Source organism: Ptychodera flava, chromosome 14 (assembly GCF_041260155.1).
Source record: "Ptychodera flava strain L36383 chromosome 14, AS_Pfla_20210202, whole genome shotgun sequence".
In the NCBI taxonomy this organism is placed as follows: Eukaryota; Metazoa; Hemichordata; class Enteropneusta; family Ptychoderidae; genus Ptychodera; species Ptychodera flava.
Window position 1 is genome coordinate 10,356,803 of NC_091941.1, and position 26,172 is coordinate 10,382,974.

Genomic DNA, 26,172 nt, shown 5'->3' on the forward strand with positions numbered 1-26,172 from the left:
ATGCTTGTAGTAGGCTGTCAGTATCTGTCGTTATTATTCTCTTCAACTTTGCAAAAGTTGTACATGTAGGTGCTTTTTCTCTATTTTGAGAATTTTGGACTTTGTAATATTTTTTTCGAAAACAGTCTTCACCTCAGGAATTACAGAGGTGTAAGCTAGTGTTTCAGGGACACAAAAGGAAAGCAGTAAAACTTACGGAACCAAATCAAAACAAAAAAAATTTAAAGCATGCAGAGTTAAATGAATTGAATGTGATCAGTTACATGTATCTATAGTTCAAAATTTCTGAACTGAAATTTGATTTACATACCAAAGTGTGATGTTTCATTTTATCATTTTTGCAAAAGTGCAAATATTGGTGAGAATTTAAAATATTGAATGTTGGAAATTGTAACTCCCTGCAGGATATACAACTACTGTTTGAAGTTGGTGCAAGTCAACAATTTTATAACAACTGCATAACATACCTAATAGGGATGTTACATGTATTTAGTATCACAGTCCCTCCATCACTATGATAGCATACATATACTGCTATATACACAGCACTGGGAAAGGTCAGCACAACTTCCAGACATCGATGTCAATTTTGTCAGTGAAACTTGTTCAAGACCCTATTTTAATCAGCCGGTGTCAAGAAAAAGCAATCCATAATCATGCATGTCAGCTTCAACTGGCATCCTGTTTGACATCCGTCTGGCATTACACAGTATGTATAATATGTCAACTTGGACCAGTGTCCCGTCAGCTATCCTTGCTGGTACATGTAGTAAATGTACATGACTGCACAATTGGTAGATAGATGATGAATGGGGACATCAAGTGTACCCTTAATACCTGCAGTTAACCCATCTTGCATTTGACACTTTTCTCAATTCTCTTGGCCTGGCCTCCTATAAATAGCTTCATTGCGTAGTAGATGACATACTCTGACAGGTATTCAACTTAATATGCAAAGTATTGGCCGGAGTGAGAGTTGAAAAAGAATGCACTGGATCAGAGGCATGGATATTAACACAAGTTTACATCAGGACTAGGGAGGTGTAGATAATTAAACAATGACATACAAACAAGATCTGACTGTGCCAAGCATGCAATGGAGATGGTTTAATGTCGCTACACTCTGTCTAGTACCTCCATACTAACAGTGAGGAATGACATGACTATGACAGTGAAAAACACTTACAGGGCAAAAGAAAAGGAGGCATTACTTAAAGCTGTTTGTTTCATATTCATATACAGAATCACCAAGTCACTGATCAAAGTTTCGACAAATTTGTTCATAGTGAAAAACACTATAAAAGAAAGTTAGTCTTGAGGTTGTCCATTACCCTGTGAAGTAAATGCACGTAGGCCCTGGTGTAATGACCTTTGACCTGTGATGTGAGCAGACTTGATGGAAATGAATCCCGCCGAGTTTAATATTGGAATGCTTATGTATAAATACATGTAAACTGGTCCATGGAAAATAACCTGTAGACATCCATGTAGATGAACACTTCTGTTTTTTACTCTTGATGCATTGCTACAGAACTTGTTTGTATTGCAAGGTTCATTAGTCCGCCTACAGAACTTTTCTAATACCCAAACTCTACATGTGTCACCACCATCTGACTGTTTCTCTCAGGCCAAGCTTTCAACATGCATATTTTCCATATGTACTCCCTACTTCATGCAACCAGATTTAAAGCCAGCTTAATCCTGTTTTGACATCGTTTCGCCAATGCTTGTCACTATGCCCAACCTTCCCCTTCTTTCCAAAAAAACTTTTGCCAGACTGTGTTGTGCTAAGTAAACATCATTGCGTGAGAAAAACCCATATGTCAGATAATGTTGACATTTCTTTATTTGCCTTGAAAGCATTGGTTCATAACTGGTGTAGCTCGCCTTATCTTTGCATACAAATTTTATAGTCACATGTACAAAGACCATTCATAGCAATTGTAAAGAAATTATCTATCAATCATTGTCAGGCAGTTTATTTATTCATTTTTAGGAGTTTGTCCTGTACTCCTATGTACACAAATAGACCATAAACCATTGCAAGTTAAGAGTGAGTTATTAAGTATACCTATTCAACAAAAGTACTATTTCAGATAGTCTTACGATTGCTATTCTCCGTTGCATCTATATAATCAAATCTTCTTGGCATTGCATGGCTTCATTGGATGAATGGTGTGTCATAATGTTCAGTACTGAAGCAACTGTTTGAAGGATGTACAATAAGTGAAGTTTATGCTTTCGTAAAGTGACAATTGTGCAATTCACCCTCACATAATTTGTCAGTTCAAGTAGTTTCATATGTAAAATACATTAAACACTGCAGCTTTCACCTCAGTGTAATGACTAGCGTCCTTCACATTGTACACAGTATGTGTATATAGGTTATCAGACCAGGGGAATGAATTGAGTGAAAAAAACAGGTCACAATTCTGTATCAAATGTCAGCTGTTCTATTTATCAGATAGATCACACACACCAGTGTCTATTGATACGTGATCTCATATATCACTTTTTTGCTCAACTGTCACAATTTTGCTGTTACAATCCAGCAGACGCGCCAGAGATTTTTTCCTAAAGCCTTGATATTGCTAACATTCACTGCAAACATTCCTACCGAACTCTATACGATGCGTAAACAGTTATGTCAAAGAGTCCTGATGACCCTAGACTGAACTCTCAGTGATCGTAACCTCATTTCCACTTTGACCCATTAAAAGTATAATTGATATATATTTTCTGTGGAATATCTTTTGATATTTAACCCTTTTTACTACCTATATACCAGAAATTTCTGCTGTCATAATGGATTACCATATATCTTAAGTGAAGGAAAATTATGACAAGATCCCATATGTTCACAACATCTCTGATACATATTGGGTAATTGTAGTCAGTTAAACTCAAAGGTAGAATGCGCTTAGGGACAGACATTTGGACTCTCAAACTTTTACAATTCTTTTCTGATCTAACACTTGTAGGGGCTCATTTCAGTGCTCTTGGTGTAATACAAATTTTCACCATCTTAGTTTTTAGCTCCCATAGCCATATGTATATATGGCAATGGAAGCTATTCTTATAGGCTAGGGAAATGTCTGTATGTATGTATGTATGTCTGTATGTCTGTGTGTCTGTATGTCTGTATGTCTGTATGTCTGTATGTCTGTCCGTCAACATCAAAAACTCCAAAACCGCTGCACATTTCATCTTGATATTTGGTGTGTACATGGATGATGGGCTGTAGATGAGATTTTGTTCAAATGAAGTTGTCATTGCCAAAAATATGCAAATTAGTGCCAAAAAAGGCGTTTTTGGTAAAAAATCTTCTTCTTCATAACCGCTGGTCAGACAGCTTTGATATTTGGTATACAGATCCCTAGGGATAACCCAACTTGGATTTATTCAATTGTGATAAAATATGCAAATCTGTATTTTTAAGGAATTTTTTGTCATTTTTGGTCAAAAATTTATTTCATCAAAACCGCTCGTCTGACAGCTTTGATATTTGGTATACAGGTTCCTACAGATAAACTTAATATGATATATAGAATATATGATGAAATCTGCAATTTTGTATTTTTGGTGCAATTTTTGCCGTTTTTGGTCAAAAAGTGTTTTTCAAAAACTACTTGTCTGATGCCTTTGATATTTGGTATACAGGTTCCTAGGGGTTCTCTTAGTGTGATATAGTGAAATTTGATGAAATCTTCAATTTTTGTATTTTTGAGTCAATTTTTGCTGTTTTGGTCAAAATATTTGTTTCTCAAAAGTTAGTCATGTGATAGCTTTGATATTTGGTATACATTTTTATACATAATTATGATGAAATCATCAATTTTGCATTTTGCAGCTAATTTTGCCATTTTAGGTCAGGCCATCCTGCAATGAGCTATCAAAGATCTCAACCTTCTTCATCAATACATGTCACGAAAAGTTGCTCTCTACATAACACAGCAGAGCTCTGTCGACTATTGGGTCGCTTGTTTTTTCAAAACCGCTGGTCAGACAGCTTTAATATTTGGCTAACAGGTCCCTAGGATGACCTTAGTGAGATGATTTCATACAGTCAGGAAATACTTAATTTTGTATCCATGTCTATAGTAGCTTCAGGGACATTGGCCCTATGTTCAAGATAATGCGGTGATTCAGTAAGCATTTGAAATGGTAAACTGTATTTGGTGTTGAAATGCGGTAAAAAATAATGAGAAAACATAGCTGAGGTGATTTCAGCAGGTTTGGTTTCCAACAAATATATTCAAAGTTTTTTTCAATGTTAAAGAGTGATGGAGGGGGGGTCCTGGCAGATTTTGAAAAAAATCCAAACAAATGTCAATAAAAAAATCAGCCACAGAAGGTTTGTCAAAAAAAAAGGTGGGATAGTGGGAAAAAAAGAATGTACAATGTATCGGATAAAAAAGAATGTTCCTCATCAATCTTCCAGACAACCCCCTTTTATCAAATGGTACACCCCTGATGTATTTTTGTGTGCAATTAACCATGCAGTGTATTTTAGTTTAAGATGTCAATCAAGTTAGGTAAGGATTTGAAAGGAATAGTCAAGTTCACCACAGTTAAATTTCTTAACTTTATCTCTTGTGTCATCATCCTTGTGTAATTGGTTAAGTTTGTATGTTGCTCAGATGTGGATGTACCAGCTGTTCTGGAAGAAAACAATGTTTACTTTTCCCTGTAGGGTTTCTGAGTTGATGATTATATGTTGAAATCTCTCCATGTATCTGGTGCATGGGCAAAGTGTAAACATTGGTTGCATGTTATGTATTTCAGTCTATGTCAAATATTGTAAATGAAAAATCATGAACAGTTTGCTGTGTGCTTGTAAAAGATAACATGTTTGTCAATACATATTAAAACTGCCTTGCAGTTTGATTGTCTTAAAAATTATCACAGAAGTAGAAAACGAAAAGAAACTAATCAAATTGCTGTAACATATTCACCCTCAGTGTCTGTAGGCCTATACTTAACTATTTTATCATTACATTCAGCTTTTTGTTATATCTTTATCACTCTTCATGGGCCAAGGCACACTTGGGGTCAATGTCATCACTCTGTGCCAGTCTGTGAATGTCAGTCTGTCTGTATGTGTATGTCCATGTTTCATACAATTGTTGGTTTGTTTTGATAACTGTATGGGAGCGAACAGTGATTATTGTCACTATTTTTAAAAATGTAATATTTTAAATTCTCCATAGAGAAACACAGGGATAGTGGCCATTTTGAATTTCAAATATAAGTAAATCTTTGGTAGTTTGTTTTTCTAGTACCAAATTTGCACGGTGACCTCCGATTTTATTTTGATTTGCGCAAAAGTTTAAGTCTTATTTGATCGAGGTTCACACTACATTAAGGTAAACTCTGCCTTTTGGGATAGATTTTTGGACTGTCAAATTTTTGTAATTCTTTGAGTAATCTGCTGTTTGAGTTATTGAGTGCAAAGTTTGCTTGTGTCCATTATTGGCCGGAGGGGTACATTATTGCTATTATTTTGTAGTTTAAGCAACGCCAGGGAATTTATTAGATGTAGAAAACATCTGGGGACACAATACTGGATAATCGGATACATTATCAAAATTCACTGGTACCGGTATTGACAAAGCTGTAATATAATTAAGCAATAAAACACACCCATTGATGGTATACCACGAGATTTTGACCAGTTCACGACATATAAGCACGAGCAATAGCGAGTGCATATATGAAGTGAACTGGTCAAAATCGAGTGGTATACTGTCACTAGGTGTGATTTATTGCTATTATATCAAAACAGTATATTGAAATTTTGGCGTAGAATGTCATAAACAGATTTTTGCTCTAGCTGAGAGCTCACGCGTGTGGCAGCCGTGGTATATTGCCAATATACCACGGTTCTTTTCGCATCTCAACCAATCAGATTGCAGTATTTGTACCATCAATATACTGGTATGATGTAATTAAGCAATAAAGCACACCCAGCAATGGTATACCACCGAGTGGTATACCGTCACTGGGTGTGATTAATTACTATTAATACATCATAACAGTATATTTAAATTGTGGCATGGAATGTCATAAAAGAATTTTTGCTCAAGCCGAGAGCTCGCATGTGTGCCAGCCATGGTATATCACGAATATACCACAGTTCTTTTCACCTCTTGACCAGTCAGATTGCTGTATTTGCATCATCAATATACTGATATGATATTATACCCAATATCACCTATTCTCATATCATATCTCAATGAGTGTCAATTATACCACACCAGACATGACACAAAGTCATGTGTCTCCCGCAGCACATGATATCAATGCAGATATGACACAAGGCATAGATTGTGATTTTTGGTGATAGCTGATTTGTTGAATTTGCATAATCATGCCCAGACTGGAAGATCCGTGGAAGATTCCTCTTTGAGGATGGGAACCGCCCTACCTTAAGCCACGGATCTTTCCAGTCTAAATTACACCTAGAAGCTATGCCCTTATGTGCATGAATATTGAAATATTAAAGTAAACAGACTTCATTCAAAAACCTGTACCACGTCACCACAGCTGTAACACAGTTTCACTTCCGCCATTTCATGCTACACACTGTGAGAGGAAAACAGCAAACTCACCCTATAAGAAGTACTTACAGTCTAATGTGCTATTGCAGCATCATTCATCCAACACTTGCTGTGCTTAGAAAAGCTCGCTGGCGTGTATTTTGATCTGTGCATCATTGTGGCATGGCATACACGATTGGTGGCTTTTTGGTTCATTTATACTAGAAGTTTCAATTTCAAATGGTGACATCATATAGTCACGCCATGTGCTTGCTACTTTTTTGCCCACGGATCATGTGTCCTGGGTTTTCACTGCAGCCTGAAATAAAAGTTACAAGAACAGCTGGTATAGGAAAACAACCCAAAAATCTGCAGTGTACAGGCACAGTGCAAATACATGTTGTGAGACAAAATGGCTTCATTCCTCTCAGCCATTCTAATTTTAATGTCTCGGGTATCTTTAGATTAAGAGTGGCAGCCAGTTTGTTACATGCGGTTTACTTTTGAGCTTAAAATGTCGTTCAGGAACACCCAAAAGCTGATGATGTTTCATGTGCATCTGTTTACATCATTTCAGGACATTAAAACTTTGAAAAAAAATGTAAATTAATGATATTATCATCGGTCAGGATGAGCTGTAGGGATCCATTCTGTCATTATGAGGTGATTGTCAGAGTGAGGGTAACATTGTATGGCAAATTATGAATCATTTGCTGGTCAACGCTGCCACAAAGTTCCTGTTATATCATCAAATTGATCCTAAATCAGTAAATAAATTTCAATGCTCTGAGTAGAGAAGGTTTGTATATTTCAAGTACAGTCTTATAACCCTAAACATGTCACTCAGAAATTGGAATGTACGCTTGACAGGGCCTCATGAATGAATGCCCTTTGGTGTAATGCATGAGCTGTTTTGCCATTTTGCTTTTGGATGCTGTTATTTGTTTCACAAATTGTTGTCATGGTTTCCCTTTGTTTGCTATTTCATGAAACCATGGTAATATTCAAATCAGAATGAAGCAGTGCCTTGTATGGAACATGGAAATTTAATGTGTAGTCTGGTTTTGCTTTTCACAGGATAATTTTGTTATTTTAGTTTGATAAGGTAATGTGGTGTCCAGATGATTACAATTACTTTATCAGTTAGTCATTTACTACTTATTTCACTGATAAAAATGAAACCAATCCTAAGTCGATGTAGTAAATTGTTCACATATAATCCTTGTTTCTTTTCACCCATGATAAACTGTCAATTCTAGATTAAGTACATGTCAAAAATTTTACGTAGTCAACAGGACAGTGACACAATGCAATTGAAAACAAGATGAGCACATTTGACCGATCCATTTCTGATACATTCATACACATCGCAGTAGACATGGAAAACTTGACCCTGCCACCCTAATCATGACTATAAATATTTTGCATCTTGATATGCAAACATGATTAAATAACTCAATATTTTTATCAAAAAGCTAAATTATTGTGAAATTATCATATCAAAATCTCACTCTGCAGTTCAAAGCTTTGAAAGTTTCTTGAACAAAAATTATAAAAAAATGCGTCCAATGTAGGGTGTAGTCTATCTGTTTTAAAAACTCATAACTTCTGCATTTTAAATGACACTTGTGGTTTCCTATTAAGCAATTGCAAAAAAAATTACTTTCAAACTAGGGACATACATGTATGTTTAACCTTATGGTAAAAGTAGAATCTATAAATTACAAGAAAGCTGGCTAAGGTTGATCCATGATGCGGCAAAGTGGCTACATAATAGTGCAATGCACTTATATTCAAGGCCCATACATGTACAGGTCATAGTTTTCTGATGTCGATGGCTGTCCCTGACCTTTTGTAACCTCAAATGATATATGTCAGCTGTTTTGTTCACATATTGCACTCTAACATAACAGATTTTGCATGGAGCGTAGCCATTAGCAGGGTATTTCATATTTGCGCTTGCTGCGAAAACGAGCCCTGCCACTCCTTGACGTGTTCTGCTGGGAGTGGGGGCTGCGATGTGAAGAACTGAAATATCGCACAGGATAGTATTACACATGCACTATGCCGATGCGCACGGAATTTCGAACGGCGCGAATTGAATGCCAAATTTTCGATCTTTACAGAAATAATTTCCATAGACTTGGTCCAAAGTCCATTTAGCATCTATCCATCGGAAGATGTCTAGGTATTCCTCAAGTTTACCTACTTTTAACGGGTTTTTCCAACTGTAACCGGCGATCGCCTTGAAGTCAGCGCCATCTTGAATTTTAGCTGCATGACCCATGACGTCATGCAAGTCTCGCACGTTCCCGTTCTAGTTTATTTGCATTCAGACGTAAACAGACAACACGTGCGCTCGACCATCGTCTTTCACACTTCGCATTGTCGGCAACGTTGTGCGTATTTTCGCAAAAAAACCCGGAAATGTAAATATTGTAAATAAAAGGAAGTAAAAGAAAAGAAATTGGGAATGAGTTGTGTTTTTGCACTTTTTTATATTTCATTTTTTTTAATTTGGAAGGGGGAGGGGGCTTGACATGCATATTATGAAAGAGTCTTTTGTTTTATAAATAAACATAATTGTATAAAAATAGTTGTATAAAAATTATTGTATAATGCAGGCGCACATCATTACGACATCTTGAGTCGTTAATCCTCCTAAAATATTTGGTTTCTCGAACATTACCAAGATCCACTGCAATTTGCTTACCGCCAACACAGGAGTACGGAAGACGCAGTTCTCTGTCTTCTACATACCCTCACACAACACCTTGATACTTCCAATGCATCTGTTCGAATTTTATTTGTGGACTTCTCAAATGCATTTAATACTATTTCACCAAACTTATTAATCAGAAAATTGAAAAATATGTCAGTAAACAGGCAGTTAATTTATTGGGTTGCAGATTTTTTGGTTGGGAGACCACAGTTTGTCAAGGTAAATTCAATACGATCGCATGTGCGATTGACAAATACCGGCTCGCCTCAAGGCTCGGTTATATCACCGTCATTATTTACCATATTTACATCTGATTGTTCCACCATACATGCGGACAGTAATGATAAGCTTTACAAATTTACTGACGACAAGTCTTTAATTGGCCTCATTACAGCAGATCAGGACACAATCTATAAGCAAGAAGTGGACAGATTGGTTACATGGTGTGATGATAATAACTTAAGCTTGTTTTTGAATGTAAAGAAAACAAAAGAAATGATAATTGATTTCAGGAAAAACAAAATCAGTCCACCTCCGTTAAAAATCAAAGGTTAGGAGGTTGGAAGGGTAAATAGTTATAGATATCTTGGGATCCTTCTTACAAACATGGTTTCTTGGGATGACCATGTGAATATGTAAAACCGTAAATGTCAGCAAAGATTGTATTTTCTGCGTAAGTTGCATAGATTTGGTGTATCCGGGAACAGTTTGCATATGTTTTACAGATCAACGGTTGAGTCAATCATCTGTTATTGTATTTCTTGCTGGGGCGGTAGTATTTCCTCTTCTAATAAAGTTCAGATAAATCGTATCATCAAAGCTGCTAGGAATATTCTAGGCGTACAATTGTATAGTTTTGATGACTTGTATATGAAATCAGTGAAAAACAAATCTACAACTATATTGTCTGACAAAACGCATCAACTGAATAGTAATTTCACTAAAATGAGGTCTGGTACCAGATACTATTCAATAAAGGTGCCACACAAACAGGTTTAGAAATACTTTTGTTCCCTCAGCAGTGAGAATTCTAAACCAATTTTCTAACAGGTGAAAAAAAACAAAAAAACAAACTCATTAATGGCTACTGTTAGAATTATTTAAATTGTATTGTTGTTGTACGACAAGTGCTTTGTCTGTTATTTGGAACTGTGCTTTTTAATCTGTGTGATCTCTTTGTATTTTATCTATTGTGGAATATTTCTTTTTAGACTGTGTACACCACAACACATTTCAATTTTTTATATTGGATTAATAAAGGATATAATAATAATAAGTGGTCCTTCATTTGAAATTTAGTAAGGAGTTAGGATGTTGGTTCAGTTCAAGTTCAGAAACATTATGGAGGTCAAATGTATGAACTGTGGAGAAGTCTTTGAGGAGAGAGCAAAACGTTACAGACGAGTCTCCATCGGAAGGCAGATTCATAAAACAGAAAATGTGAAAGATGTAAAGGAAAATAAGGGCAACTCCGCACATCAGCTCTACCAAGTTTGTTTAATATTACGATATGGTAAATAAAAGGATCATTGCATTTATTTTGTGTTACATGTGATGGAGAACATCATGATCTGATAATGTAAAATTCTCTGGGGAATTTAACATAATTTGCATGATGGATAATAGTTGGACAAGTTTAGTGTCATTCAACAATTTATTTTATTTATAAACTTATTACATATTTTATTCACAATTTTTGAAGTTAAAAGTAATTTGCTTTCTATTCATTCACTTTTTACCACGCGAAAATTCGCATAACGTAGCCGACAACGCTGAGACAGCAATACTAGTCAGCGCACGTGTTGTTTGTTGATATCTCAAATGAAGTAGGAACGGGAACTTGCGAGACTTGCATGACGTCATGGGTCAAGCAGCTTTAAATTCAAGATGGCGGTTAAGCAAGGCGATCGTCGGTCTTGCTGCGAAAAATCCATTTGGAGGAGAGAAAAATGACAAATACCGAGTAATTATTGAGCGGGTAGGTTATATGAACACCGGACACGGTCCTTTTTGAAAAGTTATGTCAAATTTGTGCCTTTGAAAATTTCTGGCCAAGGCCGTATCCTGTGCGATATTTGCGTATTACACATCGTAGCCCTACCACTCCAATGACCAACCTACCCGAGTGGTAGAGGCTACGGATTCGCAGCAAATTTTGCGCATACTGTAGATGGTATATGGTAGTCCTCAACATTGACATGGCAGTGCTGTGAATTTGCATATGCTAATGTACACATGCTACTGCACTGATGTCCATTAATTCTGACATGGCAAGTTTAGCACAGATTTTCCTGTGGTACATTGTACGTGTAGTCTACTGATTTGAAGCAGATTCTCCAATAGTGGTCCTGACCACTTATTTTACCTAATTCACATGGAAGCATTCAGGCTTTCCACATTACACTCAGGCTTTGTAGAGATGATGTCACATGTTGGAAAAGTAATTTGTTTTAGTACTGTAGATGGATGTTAATAAGTAAAACAAAAATAAGATACATGGTATTCCTTTTATTGTACATAGGCATCTATATTATCATATTTGCATTTGTGAGATTTAACAATACATGGACATATATCTTTTATTGTATAATTTAATATCAATTTATTTCAATATGAAAGAGTGATCTCAACAGAGACAGAGTGCGGTACTGATAAATGGAATACAATTAAGACCCAAGGACCAGTGAGATCCATATACCGTACTAGCATAAACCCAAAGAGCTTGTTTATTGCCTTGCTTTTGCTTCCTGTACAATTGAGTCTTGTGTATGGGACACATCAAGTCCACGCTGAGGTTGATATATGAACCAAGATAGATTGAACTCATCCATTGTTGTCAGTCTAGCAACGATATAAACGACATCATTTTGTGCTGTCAATGCAAATGGTGTCCTGTGGCAAAAGATATAGATTAGGCTCTGTCAATGACATGATTGCAATGAAAGACACATTCCCATCAGTGCACTCTTTTGAGATAGGATAAAGGTACGGTATTTTATCACAGATATTTGAAACGGTAATGATGTACAGTCACATTTGATGATATTAATGGGCAATTTTGTCAACATGTTTGTCTGTAGGGCCACAAATTCAAAGAGTAAAGAGTCCATATAGACCAGATGTGTTTTTATGCACTCTGAGTAGGATCAACTTTGACATTTCAAAATTATTGATTTGAAAAGCAATTAAGTACTTGCCTTTTGGGAGGAGCTGACATTTGTTCCAAGTTCAAGGCTGATGAGTTTTGCTCGACAAACCATTTTTCATTTCCAAGCTGATCAGAAAGGACTTCTTGCTTCCTATCAGACGACTATGTTTTGTAGAAATAGGGGAAAATCTGACAGACTGCAAAAACGGTATCAATCATCCAAAGCAACTCGGAGAGATCTTAATTTACCAATGGTTTGTTTGCACTTTTCTGGTTTCTATTCAAAAGACATTTGTGAGTGACAATTTTTGCCATCCTGATTGAAATACAATGAAAACGTCATAGATTGAATATGGAAAATTAGGTGTAGTTGCCCTGCTGCAGAAGACACCATTTCAAACGTCAAGATGGCCAGCTACCCTCAAATAACAACACATGATGTTGTGTTATATGCGAAATTCTTTATTGTATTCTTCAAATCTATTTTAAATATTTCCTCAAGAACATGTTTGAAGCACCAAATTTATCAGAAGATTGTTCTTCATCATATTTCTTTATTTTGAGAAGATGGCCACGATGAGTTCAAGGAACATGAATTTGAAATTTGGTTTAGAAAAATATATTCTCAATGTCTTGGTGGAAAATCCTGTTTATAAAAGGAATAAAAAACCATGTAAAATGTTCATAAATGTACTAGTGCATGAAAATTATGTCTAAAATTTGCTTTTTGAATTTTCTCTTTTGTAGAGACATAGCAAAACTTTTCAAGCATGAAAAATTGCTATAGGAATTAGCAACTTTTCCAAAAGGTATAAGGCATTGCCTATTCAAAGTACCTATACAATGATCCATCTCATGAACATAAAATACATTCCAGTAGCATGGGTGTTTTACTTCATTGACTCAAGGTGGACTTTGCTGATGGTTTGCGGCACACTGTACATCACAATTTGCTAACTTACTACAGGGTACATGTTTTGCATATCTTAGCATCAGATAGAGACACTATATACAACATATATGCTCAGAGTGCCTTCTGGTTTTCAGAAATGTGTGAAAAACCATCTAGAGAAATGTAAATTTGAAAACTTACAAACTTAGGCGAAAACAGCCGAGTCAGAGTCTGTTACTATAACTCTGAGGTTAAACCTACCTGTATTATACCCAGCATATATTATCTGGTTATCCATTGAATGTATATCAATGATAGTAAAATTAATGAACACATCTAGTTATGAGGATGATTTGAAAATAGAGCAGTGACGGCTTTATGATTGTCATGACAAGAAAGAAAATCAGATTAACCACTGTCATCATCATATCTTGCAATGTCATGGTACCACATACCATAATTTATAGATATTCTGTACAAAGTTGAATTCACCTGGTGTCAGTAGATCAGTGGTTTTTGTTTGGAAGAGAATTTAATACTTGTGTTAAGGGCAGTTTATAGCCACATAGCTCAATGGAATTGTATCCAAGGAGAGCACAAATGTTGCCAGAAAATGTAACTCCAAAACTTGTGTTGTTATATCAACAATTGAAGCAAAAACACCAGAATCAGTGAATATCAGTGCATGTAATACGGAAAATGTAGTCTAGGAAAGAGTAAATAAGACAACACTAGATTAGCAATAAGGTTCCAAAACACAGATGCCAAGAAGAAATATTGTTCAAGTTTTTCTGTATGTTTAAGACGTATTAACCCTATGCACCCTGACCCCTTTGTACTCTATGACGTCATCGAACATTTATGTCCGAGCCGGGTTCAAAGGGTTAAATACATGTATCACCAATAACATTAAATACTGTACATGTATGACTAATGAAGACTTAGCTTACGTGAGATTCAGACATACTGTAGTCTGTGTTTCTTATTACAGTGTGTACTAGTTGCTTTGAAAGAGTGCTTTGATAATCATATTTATTTTTAAGTATTTCATGATAAAGTTCGTTCATATGTGAATGAAAAAGGGAAGTTTTGATGCTAATTGGTCCGTTGCACAGCAAAAGACCTATTAGGCCAAAAAGAAGTTACATTCTCTTCCGTGTGTACTTCCAGCTAGAGAAGTTGCATCACCCTTTTTTTTCACTCCCACACAAATAAAAAATGTCAGTGCTCTACACATGGCAGAGAATTTACATAAAAATTAACCAGTTCTGAACACTGAAATTGTCATGATTTTGATGTGTGTCAGAATAACTTTCTGTTTTTATCGTTTTCATATCGGTAGTTGCATCTTGTAAGTGCATCTTACAAGCCAAAATAAAAAAATGATAAAATGCTAATGAATTGCAGTGTTCAGTTATTTTTGGAAGAAACGCAGTATGAAATGCCTACATATTTTTCTTTTTTGGTTTGATATGAATCTTTCATTTTCAGTATAGAGGAAGAACTTACCAGACTGATTTTATCTTCACAATACCCTCACTTTAGGTACTCCAGCAGCACAGAGCCTGTTAGATTTGAAGAATATTCCCAAGACACCATGTCAAGTGTGTGGAGCCGAGTCCTCTGGGCTACATTTTGGTGCCATAACGTGTGAAGGATGCAAGGTAAAAGACAAAACTGCAAGTTCAAACGTCGCAAATGGGTCAAATAACTGTGTATTTTTGCTAGTCATTTCACTTATTGGAATACATTCAGCATTGTAAAGGCAATAATGCAATGCTTTATCAGAATTTTTTGTTTTCGCTCAAAAAAAGAGTTACTGTGAGGTATAGAGAGGCATTAGGAGTACTGAAAAACAGACAAGTTAGGGAACAAGTGCAAGACATGCAGATTGTAAAGATTCAAATACAAATAAACAAATCATGAATTCATCGAAGCTTGTACTTTGAACTGTTGTGGTCATATCATTCCAGGGCTTCTTCCGAAGGAGTGTTCAAGAAAGAAACAGTCAGGAGTACAAATGTAAGAAAAACAAAAACTGTCTGATAACTCCGGGAACAAGAAGCTCTTGTCAGTATTGTAGATTTCAAAAATGTCGTGAAGCTGGTATGGCGGTTGAATGTAAGTAGACGTATATTTTCATTATAGATTGTCATTTTGCTCTTGTAGTTGTTTTTACATAATTTAACAAGTTAAAAAATGAATAAAGTCATTCATACTGTACATGTTTGAAAAAATGTGTAACTCTTTTAATATTTGTGTATTATTTCAGTCATTTGAATTTTAATTTATCAAAGATACATGTGAAAGGCAATGTTGATACAGTTTCCATGAAGTCTTGTTTTTTTGCTGCTCCAGGTTGCCCATGTTTCAAAGTAGCATCAATGCAGCTCAGACAAATTACATCTGTACCATGTTGTGTTTTCCATTTGTCACTTACTCAGTCCCAAAGATACCAAATTCTCACCTCGGCCTATTTACATGTACTTCACCTTTCTGGTTGTCCAAATCTCTGCAAGAAAGTGGCAAAGAGTACATAATAATGCTGCTGGACTTTGCTATAGCTCAAAAACAACTACCACTGATATTATTATTATTGTTGTTGTTGTTGTTGTTGTTTTGTCATCATTTGTGTTGTTATTAAGGATATTATAAGATGAATATAAATAAAGAAAGGTTGATTTGCTATGAGATGAGATTGCTCAGTTGGTACATGTATTCATGTAAACCAGATATACATGTACTATAAAAGGCCCTTGGCTTTGTGTTGAACTTTTTCAGCAATACAAATGGGAAGGCAGTCAAATCATCAGAAGTTTCTGATAATGACAAAACAGAAGGTTGGTAACGGGAGCTTGCCATCGCCACCTGGTGTGTGGTCTCCAAAATCTGTTCCTTCACCGACATCATCAGGATCTGCTTCACCGAGTGTCTGGTCTCCAAAGTCGATTTCTTCAGTGTCATCGTCACCGGGATCCATGTCACCGAGATCACCTGCCTCTCCGGGCTATCCTGGCAGGATTCAGGAACCGATCCGTAGTCCTATCCAGTTGGCTCCATTGAAAAAGCCACCTGGAAAGACAGTCACACTTCAAAGGACGATACTTAGTCGGGTTCCACCCCCACAGAAAACTCCACCCAGTAGGGTGATTGCCCCGCAGGTGGATCTGCCGACCACGATGATAGTTCCCCCAGTGCTTAAAGTGAAAGTAGAAGGACAGCCTGGAACTGGTCCTTGGTCTCCGGTGCAAACTTGTGACAGAACTGATTTAACGACCCCAGAACAATCTTTTAATGGCAATGGCATATCTCAACAGTTCTCTTTAACCAATGGGAGAGGCAGTGTACTGGCGCCGATTTCTCCAATTTCTAAAAACGGTGTCTCATCACCATCGTCAATGTCATCACCATCCTCCACAACCTCATCATCGTCATCGTCATCATCCACATCGTCATCCACGTTACACCAGTCACACCAAGGGGTCGGCATGCCACTAGCCTTCCATGACGCCTTGCAACAAATTGAAGACTTGTCCATACTGAACAGTGCTACCGCGGAAATCATCGGAGAGAATCCTCCCGTACTGGATGACACCACCGCTCACTTTATCGATGAAATTATTAAAGCGTATTCAGAGATGGAACCAATGTATAATGGGGTAAAGCAGCCATCAAGTTTTCACTCTGTATGCTAACTCTCTACTTGTATACTTACATTTAGTCACATAGTCACCTTTCATTGTTATATCGCAATTTGGATATTTCTGTGTCTGTTGCTAAACCCTATCTGTGTTCATCATTCACCACTTTGCTCTCGACTTTCATGACGGAATACCAAAACATTTCAATGACATCGTCAAATGTCGTCAAATAGTCGTCAAATATGAAACATCTGATGTATCACTTGTACAAGGTACATGCAAACTTAGAAACCCATTTACATCAGGGTCTACAATATAAGGCATAGTAATCAATATTAAACTTTATGGAAACAGAATGACCAAAAATCACATCAAGTAGTGGGAGTGTTGCTCTCAGAAAGTCGTATTATGTTGCTTTTTCCTTGATCAGAAGCAGAATAATATTACCATGGTGATAACAGTAGTTTTAAGGACAGAAGAAACGTGTCAGACTTTTGATGACTCTCACTCATTGAGAAGTGCAATAGAAATTTCATAAGTCTCCATAGTGCAGGAAGAAGTGTCTTTTGTCAGGACCTGAGATGACTTGTAGTGTTATTGTGCATGACGAAATGTTGGTAACTTTGTCTCCTGTGTAAATGATTGCTTCTAGGGTTAAGCAGTCTTTGATGGCAGTAGTTTACAAGATTGACAATACCCAAGATTGACAATACTCAAAAATATGAAAGCATGTTGACTGGTATTGTTTTCACTGTATATCTGTATGCCATGCCTCTTGCCAGTATAAACAGAAACCACATTTGTTAACAGCTGTTACTCCCGATTGCATTGTAAAAGTGTCATAAACTGTGGATCTCAGTGCAGTCCAAATTTGAAATTTTTTGCAAGTAACACTATTATTGCCAAATCTTGATTGCTGATATTTTTTCAGCAAAAACTTACACATAGCTCAAAATATCAACCTACTCTTTAACATTGCTACATGTATCTTCTTTTTGATTTTACTTCATTGATTTTGGCTAAATTTTTGTAGCTACCACAATTTACCAGGATATGCCAAGTTTGGCAGTTAGATTTTGTCCAGCCTGATACAAAAACAATGTTGGGAAAGGTTCATAAGTATGCCATCATGCATACTTATTATCACTTCGATGACGGTCATCTCCAACCAGCTGTTTTGCCATCTGAGAAATGTAATCCCTACACAATACATATCAGGCATTGCGATGTTGTTTTCTTTACCTCTAGCATGACCTGGACAAAAACTACCAGCAATCTTTGGTAATTTCCCTCTACTCTATATCATTAATATCTTCTGTTATTTCAGCCTTGTCCTCCTGTCAAATCATGCTGTTGTACTGGTTTTAAATGTAATCAACATGAGTGAATATCATTCATTATTCTTTTTAATCAACCCAGTCTGTCAATGCTTTATCATGTCAAGCGTCATCAGAAATCACCTATCATTCACTTGTTACCACGGTTTTTAAAAACTCTTCCAATCATTCCACTTTCTCCCACAGTTTCCCAGGATGAAGAAAGAAATCACCGTGGTTGACGTTATCAATCTCTGGGATAAGATTATGACATCCTTCATGAATAATGTCTATAGCCTTCTGGCATTCACAAAGAAAATACCAGGTATTCCACTCACTAATTCTAGTGCGCCCTCATCTTTGCATTTACCATAGACCCCAGAAAAGGGTCTATGCTTTTATATGCCTGCATTGATTGAGCACAAATTTAGTAAGTACCAACTTGGAAAAGTCTGGAATGAAGACAGAAATCAGGTTTCATGGATTTGAGCTCCTTTGGGATTTATAATTCTCATATATGCCAGCTGTTACACCTTTTTGACTGTGCTCTGAATACTGGTATTGCATTGTGACAGACGTATAAATATTTATTACCATTGTAAAACTAAAAGAGCAATTATGGTAATATGCAAAAGGAAACAATATCATTATGGCGTAGTTTAAGCATGTGATTTCATCTCTGATATCTCGTTTTCATCAATGATTTCATCTATGATATCTTGTTTTCCAGGTTTCCGTCAACTTCAGGTTGAAGATCAAATTCTGATTATCCAGCGTGGGATGTGTCAGGTGACCCTGACTGTAGCAGCGGAGGACTACATCAACTCCGGCAGGATATTCCGATGGTACTTAGAAGGTGATGAAGAACTAGAGCTCTTGGAGAGGGAATTCTCACCATTTTACCTATTAGCTGACAAAGCATGTCGTGTGGCTGAAATTTTCAAATCTTTGGATCTTGACCATACCGAGACTGGATTTTTAACAGCCCTCCATGTTGTGGCTTCAGGTAATCTGACTTTATACTCGGGCAAAGTCCTCTGTGGATTTAATGTGTGACACATGCAACCATTTGTTTGCAGTGTCACTTACATTGTGTCTTGTGAATATAGACTACTATTAGTACCGGTATAAGGAATCTTTCATCAAGATATGTACTAATCCTATCTGTTTGTCCAGTGACATGGCCAACAATTACAAGGTTTGTGCTGTTGAACTTCCAGTAACAGCGCCCTCAAGTGGTGTAACAGGCAAATGAAACTGCTAATCTAACATGTCAGACCAGTGCAGCCCTTTTACAAATGTTCAATAATATGCAGAAAGGTTTTCACTTGATGTTTCGAAGACAGAAAGAAAAAGTGATTCTATTTCATCCAAATACAAAATTCTTCAGGCAGTTTTATCAATTTTTGCGATAGCTAGTATAATTCCTGTTTTCATTTGACCATTTATGTTAATGATATTCATACTTTTGACTTTACTGTAAAAAAGATGTGACGTAAAGAAAATTCATCAACGTTGATAAATCTAAATATTCAAATTACTGTGCATCTGTTGCAGGTCAAAACAGCCTGTCAAGGTCGACATGTAGTCTGCGTATATTTTGTAAAAAGTTGTCTGACCAGATTACAGTCTTAGAAAAGAAGACTTTATAGTGCTAGCAGTCTTGTTTTTCTAGTCTTTCATACGTATAAAAAAGTGCATTATTAAAGTGGCACTCCCATTTGGTAACATTTCTAAAAACACACTTTTTAGTGCCAACGGTCGATATTTGACTTGGCGACTGCACGCGGATCGCGAGATATCGATAAAAACATGTCTTCAAAAAAGTAAAAGTTTGAATTCCGGTGGCCCACCTAAATTCAGCTTCCGAACATCGAACGTTCGGCACTGGGGCCATTGTCAACTAAGCTATGGAGTACGAGTCTACACTGACGCTGCTGTACGCACAGTACCACTTGTCTCGGTGATTGGTCATGCCCGTGGGAGAAAGCTGAGTCTTACTGACTTGGTGATAAAACGAAAAACAATTTTTGCTGATTCCACCAGAATTCGCATAGGTGACTAGCCCAGTTACGTGCGGTGATACATAGCGGCACCGCGCGGTATGCATAGACGCATACCACGCGCGTGCGAACCATAGGTACAATGTTGGCAGACGACAAAATGTAGTCATTGGAGGCGGCTAATATTTAACACGTAAAAACTTATGTTTATTTGGTATTGCTTAAAAATGTAATACAACTGATTAGAATAATGACAACGATAAAGCTAAGAAGAGGTTTTCAAAAACTGACCTGTGGTAAAGGCATAATGCTGTATATAACGTCTTCGCAGTGGGAGGTAAAATTGCGTCGTTCGAACTTATTATGGACTCCCTAGAATATCGTCAATCAGCACAACAACAAACCTTCGGTGGATTTCGTGTCATAATCAGAAACGATCATAAACTTCGGGATGTGAAAAATACTCTCGGGAAATAACATGTTTTTATCGATATCTCGCGATCCGCGTGCAGTTGCCATGTCAAATATCGACCGTTGGCAATAAAAAATATGTTTTAAAAATGTTACCAAATGGAGTGCGTCTTTAATATTTGCTTATCTATTTGGACTAGTCAAATAGCGAAGCCACTAGCATCTACAAAACATTTATTCATCCTTAATGTTGTATATTGGATTTGTTCACTTTCAGTGTTAAATACTGCTATCTGAGAACTTTACATCACAAGAACTTCTCAACATCCTTCCATAGGTAAGAAATAATGTACTCTTATGATATTGACCTCTGTGTCTTCGTTATTTCTTAGATTGGCCAAATTTGAAAGAGCCAGAGAAAGTAGCGGATCTCCAAGGTGCACTTGAGGAGGCACTGGAAAGATATGTTCAAGGTAAGTAAATATCAAATGCATGAAGTATTACATAGTGATATCAACTCCCAGAAAGTGTCATAGGGTTGTTTTAACATGCAAAGTCATTTTATGATGATCTATCTTCAAGAGTGCATATTTAATAAATCCAAGATCATGTACTTTATGTATTAAAGATGATATGCCAAAATGCGTTTTCACATTTGAATATTCATGTATGGTATGGTTTGTGTATGTGCAATTTACATGCCTACATTGTTGAAGAGGCCAGATTGGAATTTAATGCTTGGTTGATGGTATATATTTGCTGTGTGTGCCCTACCTTTTCTAGTCTAGAATCTAGCCATCAGTGTCAGGCTCTGTGAACTCTCAACCTCTTTATGCACGGTCAGCTGGGTTTTTGAAGCCATGGATTCCACAGCAAATCATTTACAAATGGTATCCGAGTGTTGTTTGGTTTTAAATTTAACAGCCTGTACTTTGTTAAAGTGAACCCCACCCAATTATTGCACATTTTAATTTACAGCCAGTCACAAAGTGATGAATGACTCCACATGCCACCTCATTATTTAGTGTTCAGTGTGCCTTCTAACAAACATGGATTTCTGGAAACTTTGCGGCAATTTAGGGAATTGTGGAAAATTTTTGTCATCGGCCCTATATCTTTTATGTGGAAACCCAAAAATTTGCTTGCCTCACAGGCAGTATGTTTGTGTCAAGGCGTAGCATATTGGCCTAGAGGGCGCACCAATGGTGTTCTGTCAAATGCAAATTTACCATTTCTGCACAAGTTTCAAATTAATGGTACTTGATGGCATCTGGTCAAAAGAGACTAAAACCTGCTTCTATCGCCTGGTGGAAGATTGCCCAGAACTTCTCTGCAGTTTAGATATGATAACCCGAAACTTGAAGCTAGCATCATGCACAAGGTTTCTGTCAAAACCATAAAACCTTTGTTTGACTGTGAAAGTACTCAAAGTCTACAAAAATTGCACAACTTGCATTGGCTCACTCATGCAGAGCTACACAGTGCATATGCAACCAGTATCCTATAGCCTGAGCCATGTGCCATAATTTGGCATGGTATAAGAATGAACTTATACTCCCATGGCTTTCATTGCACATTAGTCAAGGGATGATTTCAGTGATTGTCCTCAAGGGAATGCCATTGACATAATTTTTCTCAGCTAGAGTCCTTGCTCAATAAAATGAGTAGTTTTTTGTCTCTTATAGAAACCTAATGCATGATGCTAGATGTCAGTTTTGAGTAGAATCTGTTGTATTTACCAAAACCACAGAGGGATTTTGTACTACATGTACATGTAGATTGAAGATGATAGAGAGCAGACAAAAGCTGACAAGAAATACATTCTTTTAAAAGCTGTTCATCTCAGTGTTTTGTCTGAACGTCATTTATATTTGTGGTTTTTTTCTCTTCCAGTGCGTGACTTTGGTACTACCAGCAACCGATACAATGCCATCTTGAAACTGAAACTGTTGCTGCGACTGAAAGAAAAGGAACACCATGGCGCGGTGTTAGAATGGAGAAAGACACACCCCGACCTCAAATTCCCTGCGCTGTGGACGGAAGTGCATGAAATTGTTCTCAATGATTCTGAAGAGGCTCAGAATGACAGAGAACCGTTGCACATCATGAAGAAAGAAAAGGAGAGTTAGATTTCGTATTTTAAAAATCGTCAATTGCTTTTAACAAAGATACATCTTCATTTGTAAGCAGAATATTTTCTCAACATGTTTCATGTTTTCTCTTTACAAAAAGACTGTATTTGCTTAATCAGGACATTACCGGATAAACTATTTGTCTTCAACAATTTAAATTTTGCATGAAAGTTGTCAGAATGTCTTGTTTGTAGAAAATACCGCAGCATTTAACAGGAGTGTTTCAGCATGTAAGTCCATGCTGTTGTTTTAACTTTGAAGTATTTAATACTAGAATTTCTGTACTGCCACAGCAGAATTTATGACTTCTGCTAGTATGTGATATTCGTAGAAGTAGTTCTACAACAAGGCCTCAAAAGAATTTTATTGGATTAAATTTTCTGTTGTACAAATTTCTTACACTATCTGAGCTATTGTAAGACTGGTGGTCCTCATAATCAAATTCACACTTCAAGGTTCTTGCAGATTGAGATGTTTGTTGGTTTGTACAGAATTGACTCAAAATTATGGCTGTTTTCATTACAGTTGTTCTAAAATTCTTGAATTTGGAGCGGACAAAGTCTAGAAAGAAGCCTTTAGTTCCCAATTTTGAAAACAATTTCAGCACCAGTCATTTTTGACTGTAGAGATGTGGTAGGGTGACTATGTTGGTGTACACATATCATTTGGCACTGGTGTGTTGAAAAACAAAACAAATTGATGGATAAAAATTACGATCTCGGAATGCACATGTCTACAAAAGGTTTACATTTCAGAATGTGAGACGTCAGCTCAGCCTCACCCAAACTTTGAACTTTATTTTTTAGTCCCACGGACACTGTCCGGGGGGACTTATAGGTTTGGTCATGTCCGTGCGTGCATCCGTGCGTGCGTGCGTGTGTGCGTCCGTCCGTCCGTTCACACAGATATCTCAGAGATGCAAGAAGCGATTTCATTCAAACTTGGTACAAGGATTACTTCATATGTCATACAGATGCACGTCATTTGTTTTGGGATACGATCCAATATGGCCGCCAGGCGGCCATTTTATTACGATTTTTTCATGTACAGGGCCATAACTCAGACATGTTTCAACCAATTTTATTCAAAGTTGGTACAAGGACATTGACCAATGTCATAGATATGCACGTCAATTTTTTTTGTGATATAATCCAATATGGCCGCCAGGCAGCCATTTTATTACGATTTTTTCATGTACAGAGCCACAACTCAGACATGTTTCAACCGATTTTATTCAACGTTGGTACAAGGACATTGACCAATTTCATAGATATGCACGTCGATTTGTTTTGTGATACAATCCAATATGGCCGCTAGGTGCCATTTTATTACAATTTTTCATATACAGAGGCATAACTCAGGCATATCTCAACCGATTTTATTCAAAGTTGGTACAAGGACATGACCAATGTCATAGATATGCACGTCAATTTGTTTTGTGATACGATCCAATATGGCTGCTGTGTGGCCATTTTGTTACGATTTTTCATATACAGAGGCATAACTCAGGCATATCTCAACCGATTTTATTGAAAGTTGGTACAAGGACATTGACCTATGTCATACATATGTACGTCGATTTTTTATGTGATACGATCCAATATGGTTGCTAGGCAGCCATTTTATTACAATGTTTTCATGTACAGAGCCATAACTCAGACATATTTCCACCAGTATCATTCAAAGTTGACATTGACCTATTTCATACATATGCTCATCAATTTGTTTCACGTCATGTAGCAGTAACATGTCAATTATTGAAGTTTCGTAAGTAGGCTGATATGTCAAGAAATATGTACTGCATCAAATTCATGAAACTTTATGCAGATGTTAATCGATGTTAAGCTCACATTGCTTTAACATTGAAAAAGACATTTATCAGTGTCATTTTAATTAATTTGTAATTGCATAAGTAATGAACTTTCCTAATTAGGGTGATATAGCCACAAATTAATACAACGTCAAATGTGATGAAACTTGATACAGATGTTGATCTCATAGTGTTGTAAATACTGCATCAAACTTTATGAAATATGGTACCAGTGATAATCTGTCAAGTGTTAGAATTGTATGCAAAAATGTTTTGCAACATCCTGTTGATTAATTCCTAGTTGACTCATTTTATGAACTTTAGGATGGTGGCCTACATTGGTTTTATGTTTTCATCACCATGGAACTCATTCTTGCCATTGAGCGCCATCTGTATCAAAGTATTTTTATCACGGACCTAATTAATGAAGAGGACTCTATCCTCTCTGAGGACATGTAATCAAAGTACCCATTATTAACAAGTGGGGACTGTGTCATCAACGATGACTTGTTGGTAGAGTATTCAAAATTCAACGTTTTGATTTGAGAAAGAATTCAAATTGATGCATCAAAACGAAGTTACACAGTGCAAATCTTGTACAGAATTCAGTGAATGTGGTTGGCTGTTACAAGGTAACATCAAAAGTACAATGAAACAAAGATTATTTTCTTCTTGACCATGGATCAACAATATCATTCTTCGATTTACTATTAGCTTATTCACCTGGTATCAAAGACATCAAAAAGTGGTGATCAGGAAAGCCCTTATGGGTCTCCAAAAATCTGTTCAAGTTCACTTAACCTTTTTTAGCAATAAAGTTTAACCCTATTTCCCCTCATATGGGGCCACAGGACTGTTCACCCCTATTACCCTGTAAACAGGTCCATAGTCACCATTGATAACGATGGGTTTGGGCCAAACCATGGTGGTGCAAGGGTTGAACCAACAGCAATGTTCTAAAGTCTCCTGATGAATGGATTACAGCATAGAGACATAGATTTCACACAAAACTGGCAGTAGTCAATCTAGCCCCTGTAGAAAGGATTGAGGAAATTTCCAGATTTCACACCAAACAGTGGTCATCAGTGTAGTTTAGCCGCTGTGGAAAGGATGAAACCAACGTGACCGATGGACAGATATATTGCTTGGGCATGTTTCGTTTGCACTAAAGGAAAATACCTTCTCATTGGATGTTTGGTCAATAGGAATCATCAAACTCTGGTTGTATACATGTCATTTTCATGAAATATGTGCGGCCTGCATCGTAACAACAAAATGTAAAAATGTTGTGTGGTATAAAGTGATGAATTATGAGTGCCTTGAAGTTGTATGAAATACATCGAAGATACTGATATTGTTAATATTGTGACTTTTGAACAATATCTTTGTGCAACATACAGTGCCATTGAAAGCCAACCACAAGTCAGATCACCAAGATATCAGATTGGAAATACTGTTAAATCATAATCTTGTAAATAAATCCAAATGTATAAAATACAAAAATTGTATGGATAATTGTGGCCAGTCAGAGCAGTGCAGATATGTATGAACAGTCAGA

General features: G+C 36.7%; 2 protein-coding genes across 3 annotated transcripts in view; one reads left to right on the top strand and one right to left on the bottom strand.

Annotated features, from left to right (window-relative positions):
• Positions 1–6,692, bottom strand: part of LOC139149306 (myosin heavy chain, clone 203-like) — a 38,693-nt gene extending 32,001 nt beyond the window's left edge. The window contains exon 1 of the mRNA XM_070721006.1: positions 6,630–6,692. The gene's annotated coding sequence lies outside the window, so the exon portion shown is untranslated. The remainder of the gene's footprint in view (positions 1–6,629) is intronic.
• The window catches only part of LOC139149304 (nuclear receptor ROR-gamma-like), a 32,395-nt gene extending 9,040 nt beyond the window's left edge, over positions 1–23,355 (top strand). Inside the window, exons 3-9 of one of the 2 annotated variants that reach the window (XM_070721000.1) lie at positions 14,847–14,965; positions 15,275–15,422; positions 16,083–16,987; positions 18,466–18,583; positions 18,989–19,264; positions 21,065–21,145; positions 22,566–23,355. In XM_070721000.1, the coding sequence (XP_070577101.1) occupies positions 14,847–14,965; positions 15,275–15,422; positions 16,083–16,987; positions 18,466–18,583; positions 18,989–19,264; positions 21,065–21,145; positions 22,566–22,801 (1,883 nt within the window). In that variant the 3' untranslated portion in view covers positions 22,802–23,355. The remainder of the gene's footprint in view (positions 1–14,846; positions 14,966–15,274; positions 15,423–16,082; positions 16,988–18,465; positions 18,584–18,988; positions 19,265–21,064; positions 21,146–22,565) is intronic. The other variant, XM_070721001.1, reaches the window with a different exon arrangement.
• Positions 23,356–26,172: the final 2,817 nt, after the last annotated feature.